This window comes from Sapajus apella, unplaced genomic scaffold (genome assembly GCF_009761245.1).
Source record: "Sapajus apella isolate SASKATOON/1434 unplaced genomic scaffold, GSC_monkey_1.0 scaffold68, whole genome shotgun sequence".
Taxonomy (NCBI): domain Eukaryota; kingdom Metazoa; phylum Chordata; class Mammalia; order Primates; family Cebidae; genus Sapajus; species Sapajus apella.
Window position 1 is genome coordinate 2,748,339 of NW_022437008.1, and position 12,659 is coordinate 2,760,997.

Consider the following 12,659-nt stretch of genomic DNA (forward strand, 5'->3'; position numbering starts at 1 on the left):
GGAGGGAGGGCAGGGACGGAGGACGGCAGGGAGAGGAGGGCGGGCGGGGCGGGAGGATGGCAGGGAGAGGAGGGCGGGCGGGTCGGGAGGACGGCAGGGAGAGAGGACAGCAGGGCAGCAGCTCCCGCACCTCGTTGAAGAGCAGCTCGCGCCTCTGCTGCTTGCGCAGGTCCATCTTCTTGACGGCCACCAGCTTGCCCGAGCTGCGCACGGTGGCGATGCACACGATGCCCGTGGAGCCCTCGCCAATCTTGATAAAGTTGTCCAGGTAGGATCGGGGGTCGCCCGGGTCCACCACCAGCTGCAGGGCAGCCCGGAACTGCTCGTGGGATACGCGCTGTGGTTCCCGCTGTGGCGAGCGGGGACCAGGGGGCCCGGGAACAGCAGGGGCAGTGGGGGCGGCAGGGGTGCGGGCTGGAGGGGCCAGCTGGGGCTCCGAGGCGTGGGGGCCCAACACTCCAGGGCTGGGGGCACCTCGGGCTCGGGCGGGAGGCCGGGAGGAGGAGGAGGACTGGGGGACGGCCAGGCCACCCGCTGATGGCCCGTTAGGGGCCACGTCGTGAGGCTCCCCCTGAAACAGAAGAGAGATAACTGTCAGTGAAGGGTGCCTGGGGCCAGCTCTGCTCCCTAAGCAGGGGAGAGACCCAGCAATGGGACAGACACATGGGTGGTCAGGATGAGATGCATGGTGGGTGGGGCGGGGCGGGGCTGGAAGGTGGGGATGGGGGAGCAACAGGCAGGGGACCTTGGGGGCCCTGGGGTGGGGGATGGGTTACCTGGGCACCCCGGGATGGGTGGTCGGTGTCAGCCCTCGGGTAGGTGTTAAAGGGCCGGCCAGCTGCCAGTTTCGCCCCACTGGCCAGACCAGCAGGCTGAGGGGTGCCGACGTCAGGCCCAGAGAGGGGGCGTTTGTCCCGGGAGGACTCCTGGGGGCCCCCTGAGCCCTCCCTGGAAGCCTTGGGCCTCTTCTCGGGCCCCGCCCGTCGCCTGTCACCACTGCCGCCACCCGCCTCGCTGTGACTGGCGATCCGGCCTCGACTGCCTGTCTTCCCCGGGACCGCTCTGGCCGTGGCGGCCGGCTCCTCCGGTATCCCATTTTCCTGGCGGGCACGGGCGGGCGACGGTGGGCTGTCTCTCCGCAGGGAGTTGGAGCGTGTCACCGACATGTTCTCAAACTCGCCCAGCAGCAGCGTGAGGGCCCCATCCTTGGCACCTTTGCTGCCCCGCACGATGGTCTGGGGTCCCGGGCAATGGTGGGTGGGGGCCCGGCAAGGAGTGGGGCACACAGGACAGGCATCCAACAAACAGGGACAGGACGGCACGACACACACAGAGACAAGACAGAGACGCAATGAGGAGATGCCATGCAGTGACGATGGCATGGGCGGTGGCCCCTCCCCCGCCAGGATGCAGCTGCAGGGTCAGAGGAGTGATGGCCCCGGCCAGGGTGCTGCCTCCCTGGGCTGGGTGGGACCCCGGAGAGGCACCCCTTGTTTTTCTCCTGTTCCCCAGATGGGCGGCACAGTCTTGCCCTGTGGGGTGGAGGGGAGGGAGGGCAGAAGCTGACCCACCCCATAATCAGGCCGAGGGCTACAAATTACAGGATGCTGGGGCCAGGCCTGGGCTGGCACTTCCTCCCCTGTGGGCGCCAGTGTTCGTGAGCCCCAAAACCACATTCTCTGCTCCCATGAAGGACAAGGGTGGGGGACAGGGAGAGTCACAAAGGCCTGGTCCCAAAGTAGAGGGCAAGGGTGTTCCAGGAGCCGGGTGCCAAATAGAAACGCATGTGGGAACCGGGCAGGGTGTCCAGGACGTCCCGAGTGCCCCCGTCCCCACCCAGCATGGTCTGAGTCGTGTCGTACAGGGCCCCTCTGCCCCCTGCTCCATTTCCAGGCACATGGGTGTCCTCACTGCTCTGCCCCCTCCTGCCCTGCTCCAGGGCCTCTGTGCTGGCTGCTCCTAACCTAACCCTAACCCTAACCCTAACCCTAACCCTAACCCTAACCCCTTGATCATCCCAAGCTGATGCCTGGAACATCAGCTCCCAGGGTCCCTGTGGCTCCTTCTCTCCACTCTTTCAGGTAAAGACCACTCAAGCTCCCGCTGGCCGCCCGTCATCTAAAATGCCAGCCCCTGTCCTGCCTGCATTCCACCTAGAGCGCCTGACAGCGGCCACCATGGGGCCCGCGGGCATCTGTCTGCTCCCGGCTCTGCCCAGTGCACTCTCCTGGGGGCGGGGACTGTGTTTTCCAGTCTGCTTTGGGTCTCGCTGTATCTCAGCACCTAGACCAGCATCTGGTGCACAGCAGGGGCTCAGTGGACTTTTGCTAAACCACGCATTGATGAGATGGTTGTGCAGGGCCACAGCGAGCTGAGAACATGGGCCCTGCCTGGGGCTGCCAGGCATCTGCAGCTGGAGGCCTGCCTCTAATGTGCAGCAAACACTGATCCCACAAAACCTGTGGCCTGCTGCTGTCCCATCTCTCCTGGCCATGGCTGTCTGCCTGAAGCCGGGCCTTGCCCAGGGGCCCCAGGAAAGCAAGGTGGACACAAGGCCAGACTTTGCTGTTAGAACAGGGGGTTGAGGCCAGGTACGATGGCTCACCCCTATAATCCCAACACCTCGGGGAGGCTGAGGTGAGAGGATCACCTGAGGTCAGGAGTTCAAGACCATCCTGGCCAACATGGCAAAATAGTCTCCACTGAAAATACAAAAATTAGCTGGGCATGGTGGTGGGTGCCTATAATCCCAGCACTTTGGGAGGCTGAGGCGGGAGGATCACCTGAGGTCAGGAGTTTGAGACCAGCCTGGCCAACAGGGTGAAATCCCATCTCTACTAAAAATAAAAAATTAGCCAGGCACGATGGTAGGCGCCTGTAATCCCTTGGGAGCTACTCTGGAGGCTGAGGCAGGAGAATCGCTTGAACCCAGGAGGCAAAGGTTGCAGTGAGCCGAGATTGCAGTGCCACTGCACTCCAGCCTGGGAGACAGAGTGGAACTCTGTCTCACAAAACAAAACAAAACAAAAACCAGGGGCTGGAGAGGGCCCTGGGAGACCTGGGGCCTGGCCAAGGGCAGCGAACACAAGCGCCCATGGGGCCCCAGGTCAGTGCTGGCCACGAGGCCCTGTGTGTGAATTCAGGTGCCCTACTTCCTGGTGGGACAGTCACAGCCAGGCCTCACATCTGGCGAGCCAGGCAGGGGCTGGGATTTTGGAGACACATGCCAGTGGCCATGGAGCCAGGCAGGGCGTGGAGCAGAGGGGGGTCGGGCATGGAGAGAGGGGGTTGGGCATGGCCTGTGGCCCACAAGAGCCAGGGCCACACCTGCAGAGGCAGCTGCCACTCGGCTCCAGCTGGTCTGTCACCAGAAGCCAACAGCTTTGGAAGTGAAGTCTGTCACTTTTTAAGTGGTGGCAAACAAGTCAAGGCATTCAAAAGCGCCCTGCGTGGGCCACACGGATCGTTCTGTGGGCCACCACATTGAGGCTGCGCTTGTGTCTATGGCCAACTTGCGGGTCTTGGCGCTCCTCCCTGCCAGGCTAGGCTGGGCACTGGGAGGGGTGAGTCCAGGCACACCCATCTCCACCCGCTGGAAACAAACCTGGCGAGCTCCCCCTGGCCTGCAGCCCTTCCCGGCCCCCACTGACCACGGGAGACAGTCCAGGCTCCAAGGCTGGCTTCCTGAGGCCCAGCACAGGCTCCCGCCAGGCCAGCCTCATGCCAGGCCACACCCAGACACCGGCTCTGCAACTCTTATAATTTCACATGGAGGCAGGAGAGGGGTTAAGAGCATGGGGCTTGGAAACAAACGTTGGTTCAAATCCCAACCTTGCCATTTTGCTCTAGATGGCAGGAAAAAAAAAAAAACCCCAAAACCTAAAAGCCCACAGTGTTCCACAGGGGTGATTTCCTCCACAAAAGCCCGGCTTCCCCTGTATCTGCTACCATCCCTCCTCCTCCTTGGCCGTGGTGTCCCCTCCTCCCAGAAGCTTGCCTGGACCCCTGGTCTGGGTCAGGTACCTCCTCTGGGCTCCCCCATCCAAGCCCTAACCACTGGCAGCTGTCACCCCCTGGGAATGGGTCCATCCCCCAGTGCCAGGAGCTCTGGAAAGGCTCAAGGGTGGGATGGGTGTGGTCCGGGGACAGGAGCATAGCACCCAGGACATGAAGCTCAGGTTGGAGGCTGGTGTGGGGCTGTCAGATGGGTCATGGAAGCCTCAGGTTGGGGTGGCATGGGGTTCTCAGAACTTGGAGCCAGTGGACGGAGGGTGGGTGAAGGGCCAGACTTGGACCCAGGAGCAGGGTAGAAGTCGGGGGTGGGTCTGTTTCCATGTCAGTGAGAAGGTGTTGGTCACAGGGTCAAGTGTGGGGTGAGGGCCAGGCCACTCTGGGGCTGGGGGAGGTGGTGGTGGGTGCCGCGTACCTTGGGGGCCCCAGGCTGGATGGAGGTGATGCAGGCAGGGTCGACGAGGGGCTTGGGCCGGCGAGCCGACTCCTCGATCAGGCTCTGCCACTGGCGGGGCAGCCCGGTGAACTTCTGCTCGTGCTGGTCGAAGCCCGTGTGCACGCGGTGCTCAAAGTTGGATGGCGCGGAGATCTCTACCCGCTTCTTCCTCTTCCCAAACATGGTGCCGGGGCCTCAGTGCGGCCTGCGAGAGGGAATCACGGTGGCTGAGTGGCAGCAGTGAGCCTGCCCGCGTCTTCCTCCTCTGCCCCTGCCCTGTCCCTTCCATCCTCATCTTCCACCGGGACCCACGAGAGGCAGTAGCCTCCTTCCGGTCTCCCTGCTCACCCCCTGCCCCATCTGCACGGCACACGCAGCCAGAGGGCACCCGTGAGCACCCGAGGCCGTGTCCCTCGGCTCAGAACCTTCCTGCCTGTCTCTTATGGGCCCACAAGGCCCCATCACCTCTCTGTTCTCATCCCTGGAAACCTCAGGGCCTTTGCAGGGGCTGGCCCTCTGCCTGGAGCTCACTTCCCAGTGTCCGTGCAGGGCTGCCCCTCCCCTCCTGCAGTTCTCAGAGCAGCAAGGACTCCTTTCCTGACCACCCCAAGTTCGAGACCAGCCTGGTCAGCATAGTGAAACCCTGTCTCTACTAAACATAAAAATTAGCAGGGCATGGTGGCACGCACCTGTAATCCCGGCTATTTGGGAGGCTGAGGCAGGGGAATTGCTTGAACCCGGGATGCGGAGGTTGCAGTGAGCTGAGATCGAGCCACTGCACACTCCAGCCTCGGCGACAGAGTGAGACTCCGTCTCAAAACAAAACAAAAAAACCCAAAAAACCACAAAGGGGCTGAGGGGAGACATGCTGGTGGCGGCGTCCCACAGAGAGCCAGGAGAAAGACGGGAAGGGGAGCCAGGCGGCCAGAGTTCCACTCTCCACCACATGCTGCCGTGACCTTGGGCAAGTGACTACCTCTCTGTGCCGTGGATGAACCCCCACAGGACTGCCGTGAGGGGTAGTGAGTGACTGGGAGCAAAGAGCTCAGGGTGAGGCTGGGCATATATGCGGGGGGTCTGTCTGTGGAGGCAGCTGTGGTGGCTGAGGCGGTCCCCACAGTGCCTGTGGGAGGAGGGACCCAGGTCCTGCTCTCCTGGAAGGCCCCGTCCCAGCTGTTCCAGGCCTGGGCCCTGGAGTCACACATACCTGGTCTGATGCTGGTGGGACAAAAGTGCCCTCAGGCAGGTGACCTCTCCTCTGGGGGCGTCGGGTTACTCATCTGTGACATGAGAAGAATGCATCTGCTCACTCGTTCGTTCATTCATTCAGTCATCACTCAGCAGTGGGCCTCCTTTGTGGCCACCATAGGGACCCAGACAGCCTTTGACCTCATGGGAAGTTCATGTGGGGCACAGACCTGTCCCCACGCAGCAGCAGCCCAGAGTGGTCAGGGCTGAGTGGTGGGAGCATGGGACCCTGGAGGGATGTCGGGGTGAGCAGCAGGGAGGCTTCCCAGACAAGGGGAAGAGTGGAGACCAATGGACGAGGGGACACGCAGGTGTTCTGTCTTGTTCCCAGCTGGCTCCCCTGCACCAGGCATGGCGCCCAGCCCAGCGAGTCCTATGGCCCTAGTGAGAGGACGGAGGACGTGCAGACCCACGTGGGCCCTCCACACCTGCTCCTCCTCCCGGCTAAGGCTGCTTTCCTGGGAGCAGCTGGGAAGGTGAGGCCCTGGCCCAGACCATCGATGGGAGCCAGCCAGGGGAACCGGTTTGGCAGCAGGAGCCCCGTGGGAGGCGGGTGGGGACCCGGCAGCCAACCTGTCTCAACTGGTCCCAGGAGGCCAGTGGGTGGTCAGAGCCAGGCCTGGCCAGGGCCCCCGGGGTTGGCCCAGTTTCCCTGCTTGCCCTGGGGCCTGGGATGGAGGGCAGGCAGCGGGGAGGGGCTCCTTTGTCTCTGCCCAGCCCCTTCTCTGAGCCCAAAGCCAGCGCCCTGAGTGCTGCCCACCCCTCCCTTACAGCCTTCTAGCCCTGCCCACCCCCTGGTGGCCCTGACCTACTCTCTCACAGCTTTCCAGGCCCAGCTCCTAGGGTCATCCGCACACCCCAACTGACCATCCCCATCTCTCCACTCTGTCTGCTGACACTCCAGATCTGCGTCCCATGTCCTCCAGCCTCTCTGTCCTCCCAGAGGTCCCTCCACCCCCTTTGGCCCCATGCCCAGCCCCTGCCTCTTCATCGCGAACTTGTGGCCCTGCCCATCCTGCTCCCTCCCCACTTTGGGGCACTAGGCAGTTCCCACAGCCACAGGAACAGGATCAGCCATGTGACCCCTCGATAAGCGCAGAGGGCGGAGAGCGGGGCAGATCCTGAGGTACGGGGATGACAGGGTCCTGGGACTGGCGGGAGCAGCCTGGAGGGTGGGCGGCCGGCCCAGCTAGCAGCACAGGGGCTGGGGATGTCCTCCGAAGCCTGGGCTCCTGCCCTCCCATCCATGAACCCCCAAGGGAGGGGGGCAAGGGGCACGCCTCCGGATATTTGCCTGGGGCCACCCCTTCCCTCTGGGCACTGCACAGAGGGCAGGACAAACAGAGGAACTGACCGTGTTTATAGTGACCAGGCAGGGGCCCCACCCCGGCCCCTCCTGGGCAGCTCCAAGCGCTGACGGCTCCCCCAGCAGGCGCTCCCTTCCCACCGTAAGCTCCTGACCTCATGGGGGCCCACAGAGGCAGTGCTGGGCCTGGGAGGAGGGAGAAGAGCTGAGCAAAAAAGGCTGGGCCTGCCCAGGTGGCAGGGAGGGAGGGGTAGGGGCTGGGCTTCCAGGCCAGCTCCAAGCTTGGCAGTCAGCCGCCCAGGGCTCCAAACCTCAGCACGGCTGCTACAACCTGCCCTGTGTGACCTCACTTTCTGTGTCTGTGAAATGGGGAACTAACCCAATCTGGGACCTCGATGTGTGGCCCTGCGTGAGCAACTCAGCCACGCTGTGCCTCAGTTTCCTCCTCTGTTCAAAGATGGTGATGACAGTAGCTGCTTCCTGGCGTTTTTTAAGGAATTAGGGAGAACACAAGGCATGGACGGCCTGGGCCAGAGACTGTGGCTGGGATCAGAGCCAAGGCAAAGCACACACGGCAAGTGCTCAGGAAGTGCGGTCACCATTCCAATAGCAGCCAGCACTTACTGAGCACCTATTGTGTACCAGCCCTCTTCTGGGCACTTTACCTGGAGTCCCACATCTGCCCCTGGAGGGAGGGGCCATTACGAGCCCTGGATTACAGATACGGAAAACAAGGCACAGAGAGGGGCCTCATTAACCCAGGTGACCCAGCTAGAGTGACAGAGTGGACACCAGACTCTAGGCCTGTCTGCAGAGATGCGTGGGTCCTGGACCTGTTGTGCATCTCATCCTGTTCCATCCTCACAAGCATCCTCATCCCAGTTCACAAGTGGGGAAACCGAGGCCCAGAGAGGGGAGGCCCTTGTCCAGCGCACCCAGACAGTGAGAAGCAGCAAGGATTTGAACCTGGATGGTTGTGTGTGGAAGGCACTGAAGGCTGAGCTCTTACCTGCCTGTCCTGCTGCCCTGGAGGGCTGGGGTGACGCTGCTGCTCTTGTCTATTACAATGATTATTATTACTGAGGCTGGGGTGACGCTGCTGGTTTTGCCTATTACTATTGATTATTATTATCCTCCCAAGGCTGGTCCTGGCTCCCCCGCTCCTTCCTCATTCTTTCTGTCCACCCCCAGACCTTGCCTTTCCTCTCCTGGCCTCGTCTCTGCTGAGTGAGGGTCCCTCCCTCCTGTCTGATCCGTCCTGGACCCCCACAGGGGTTGGGAAGGAGCACCAAGTGGGCTCCCAGGCTCCCACCTCCCCCATGGCTGTTCACCACGCGTTCCCACAGGCCTCTGCGGCAGGAAAGATGCTTAAAACTAATCCCGGCCACCAAATGTGGCCTGAGGCTCAGCTTGGTACCCCCACCACCATCGCTGCCACCACAAGGGACCCATGGCCCAGAGCAGACGGTGACACTGAGCTCACCGGCGCCCTCAACCTCGGGGGAGTGGCCATTCTGAGCCCCATTTTGCAGATGTGAAAATGCAGACTCACAGAGGTAAAATCTCCCACTAAGTTCACCAAGCAGAGTTGGGCCCGGAAGCCAGTCCTGCCCACTCTGGAGTCCACACCCTGAAACCCTTTCCTGACCCCCACGATGCCTCCTCATGGCCTGAGAGCTCCCACAGGACACACCCGTCACCAGGCTGCCCTCCTCTCCTCCCAGGCACCCCTGCGCGCTCTCTGCCCCAGCCACGCGGGCCCCCTGCTGTTCCTCAGATCTGAGGCATGGATCCACCTCAGGGCCTTTGCATGGGTGAGTGCACCTGGACTGTCCTCTCACTGGTCCGTAGGCGGCTCTCTCCTCCCCTGACTTCCCAGGCCCGCCTGTGCTCGCAGGCTCTGCTCCTGTCCTGTCACCCTCTCGCCTGTCTCTGTTTTATCTTCCCTCAGGGCTCTTACCACGTATATGGAGAGCGTGTGTGTGCATAAAATTCTTTTTTTTGAGACAGAGTTCAGCTCCTGTTGTTAAGTGTAATGGCGAGATCTCAGCTCACTGCAACCTCTGCCTCCCGGGTTCAAGCGATTCTCCTGCCTCAGCCTCCTAAGTAGCGGAGACTACAGGTATCTGCCACCACGCCCAGCTAATTTTGTATTTTTAGTAGAGACAGGGTTTCACCATGTTGGCCAGGACGGTCTCGATCTCTTGACCTCGTGATCTACCCACCTCAGCCCCCTACAGTGCTGGGATTACAGGTGTGAGCCACCACATCCAGCCGTGTGTGTAATTCTTTAGCATCTGCCTCTCCCCCTAGAATGTGTCAGCTCCACAAGACAGGAAGTATCCTCTATCTTGCCCCCTTGTAGTCCAGGGGAGCCCACGGTAGGGACTCGGTGGGATGGTGGTCCCTGCCTGCTGCACTACACCCCTGCTCAGAGGCCTGGCAGCACCCGGGAATCTTTCAGATAAGCAGCTTGGACCTGGGGGCAGGAACCCCAGAGCGGTGGGAAGGTGCCACCTTCTGCCCCAGCCGGGCCCGAAGGCCTGTGAGGTCCAGTATTTCATTCCCAAAACGCAGGTACATTTCGTATCCTACTCTCAAATGTTTATTTCACATTTTAAAAATCTTTTGAATTGTTTAACATGTGGGACAGGCAGCGTCGACCCAGTCTAGCAGACACTTCAGATGTTCCAGTCCCCTCTGCGTCCTCTGATCTTTTACGGGAGGAAGAGGGTACCACTGCCCCCATTCTCCCCCACAAGGTAATCGGCCCAAATGGTAAAGCAAGATCCACTGTGTGACAAAGCTGTCGGAGCAGACGTGTGTGTGGAACCCCTCACCTCCTGCCCCGCCCCTCCAGGCTCTGACCAAAGCTGCGGCCCCCGGAAGGGATGGGGCTGGCTTAGCTGGAACGCAGGGGCCCAGGGCAGAGCAGGGGAGGTGGCCAGGCCTACAGGCATCCTTTCATCATCACCAAAATGAAACCCAAATCAGGAAGGGGACCCAGAGCGCTCACTGTCTCCAGCCTGTACTCAGGCTTCCACCACTGGTCCCCACTCACCACTCTGCCACAATCTTCACCTACCCCCTGCCTCAGTTTACCCTCAGCCTTCTGCAGATGTGCTCTGATGGTGGAGGCGCTGGGAGTCTGCGTCCTGGCACAGCAGGCTCCTCAATGTCCCAAGTCCGCCACGCCAGTCCTGCCGCAAACCGTGGCTCAGCTCTTGCCCCCATCTTGCACAACCCCCGGCCCTCCTCTATCCACATGTCTCTTCCGGCCTCCCGCACTGAGCCTCGTTCCTACAAGGAGTCCTCAGGCTTTGGGACTGACACATCCTCAGGGTCCTCCTTAGCAAACATCTACTCCACCCACAAGTGACCCCATCACACCCACCCATGCATCAACCCATGCATGTGTCAATATCTACCAGGGACTGACTCTGCTGGGCCTGGGGCCCTTAGCAGTGCACCCAACAGTCAGAAACGTCCCTGTCCTTGCAGCAGTCACATTCTAGAAGGAAGGGGCGATGTGTGAGATAAACCAAACAATATCTACTAAGTCAGGTGACTAATGCTGACATGGAAAATAACGCAGCGATCAAAAGGGAGCCTGGCGCACTGCAACCTCGGCCTCCCCGGTTCAAGCGACTCCCCTGCCTCAGCCTCTCGAGCAGCTGGGATTACAGGAACGTACCAGCACGCCCAACTAATTTCTGTATTTTTAGTAAAGATGAGATTTCACCATGTTGGCCAGGCTGGTCTTGACCTCGTGATCCGCCCGCCTCAGCCTCCCAAATGCCAGGATTACAGGCGTGAGCCACCTCGCCTGGCCAGGAAGTGTTAAACAAATGCACACGCACAATTCTACACAGCTTCCCACTTTGGCTGAAACACTGTGATTCAACACAGCCCTGACTGGGAGGCCCTGCCAACCTCGAAAACCTAAGCTCCTCCCCTCGCTTCCTCCAGCGCTGGCCTCCGCCGTGTGTGTCTTGGACACATCACAGCTGCTCCAGCCTCCGGGCCCTTGCACACATTCTTCCTTCTGCCAGAACTCCACTGCTCAGCCTTTCTTGCTATTCAGGTCTCAGTGCAAATAACACCTCCTCCGAGAGGCTGTCCTGATCCCTTAGCAAAATCTCTGCCCTGCTTTTTATGTCTTGGTGGCACTTACCACCCCCTTCCATCATACACCTACTGACTGGCGGTCCCCGATTCCAACTGCCCCCAGCGGAATGTCAGCGCCCTGAGCGCAGGGACGTCTGTCTAGTTTTTGCTGGCATCTACAGCAGTGGCTGGCACACAGTAGGTTCTTGGGACGTATCTGTAGAACAGATGAGTGATGCCATGACCAAAGTAATGAGCCTGGTCCCTCAGGAGGCGCAGGGCAGGGGGATGGGGCCAAGGCGGACACAAGCCGTTCACTCACTGCCTGGCTTGATGCCTGGGGGGAAAGTGGGTCTTCAGAGACTGAATCTGGCTGTTTCGCAAGTAACCCAGTGTGTGTCCCAACACCACAAAAGGTCCCCCCGCTGTGAGTGCCCAGGCCTTCCCCACTGCAGGGGCCCACCCAGCCACGTGGCCTAGGCTGGGAATCGCAGGAAGTGGCAGTGTTTCTTGGCAAGAGTCAAATCACTGGGGGGTGCCTCTGGAAATCCATGAGTCCCCACAACGGGTAAGCTCATAAAGAGACAGATCCGGGGAGCACCCTGGCCTTCGGAAGCAGAAGTGGAAGCGGAGCCTCGGCGGAGGGAGCAGCTCCGCTCTCCTTCGTTCCTCTAGGTAGAGTGCCATCCCTGCCACCAGGCTCGCAGGCTCTGCACGGACTGTGCCCTTGGCCTGGGTCCTGAAGTGCTGCCACCCACCCCCCATCTGCAACCTTTGCCTTTTTTTTTTAGAGTCTCACTCTTGCCCAGGCTGGAGTACAGTGCTGTGATCTCGGCTCACTGCAACCTCTGCCGCCTGTGTTCAAGCAGTTCTCCTGCCTCAGCCTCCTGAGTAGCTGGGTTTACAGGCACCTGCCACCAGGCCCAGATAATTTGTGTAGCTTTAGTAGAGGCAGGGTTTCACCATATTGGCCAGGCTGGTCTTGAGCTCCTGACCTCATGATCCATCCGCTTCGGCCTCCCAAAGTGCTGGGATTACAGGCCTGAGCCACAGCACCCGGCCATCCTTCACTTTACTATCCCTTCCTCTTCCTTCAAACTCCATGTTCATGGATGGAGGTGGAGGCTCACGTCTGTAGTCCCAGCACTTTGGGAGGCCTAGGCAGGTGGGTCACCTGATGTCAGGAGTTCAAGACCAGCCTGGTCAACATTGAAACCCCATCTCTACTAAATGTACAAAAATTAGCCGAGCGTGGTGGCAGGTGCCTGTAATCCCAGGTACTTGGGAGGCTGAGGCAGGAGAATCACTTGAACCTGGGAGGCAGAGGTTGCAGTGAGCCAAGATCGCACCACTGCACTCCAGCCTGGGTGACAGAGCGAGGCTCCATGTAAAAAAACCAAAAACCAAAAAAACCCGGCACGTCCAAAGCCTTCTCCTTGATAGCATCTGCCACAGTTGTCATTTTACGTCTGTCCATATGGTCCTTGATTAATACGTCTCCTGTGACAGACGGGCAGCCCCATGAGGACAGGGCTTGCCTCTCCTGGCCAC

The 12,659-nt window shown here is 60.6% G+C and overlaps 1 protein-coding gene across 4 annotated transcripts in view; it reads right to left on the minus strand.

Annotated features, from left to right (window-relative positions):
* The window catches only part of PAK4 (p21 (RAC1) activated kinase 4), a 47,816-nt gene that overhangs the window by 5,192 nt on the left and 29,965 nt on the right, over positions 1–12,659 (minus strand). For 2 of the 4 annotated variants that reach the window (XM_032248841.1, XM_032248843.1), the window contains exons 2-5: positions 5,655–5,727; positions 4,427–4,652; positions 777–1,235; positions 131–571 (exon numbers count right to left, since the gene is read on the minus strand). In XM_032248841.1, coding sequence (XP_032104732.1) covers positions 131–571; positions 777–1,235; positions 4,427–4,630 — 1,104 coding nt within the window. In that variant the 5' untranslated portion in view covers positions 4,631–4,652; positions 5,655–5,727. Of the gene's footprint in view, positions 1–130; positions 572–776; positions 1,236–4,426; positions 4,653–5,654; positions 5,728–6,507; positions 6,693–12,659 lie in introns of those variants that run through there. The other 2 variants (XM_032248842.1, XM_032248844.1) reach the window with 2 other exon arrangements.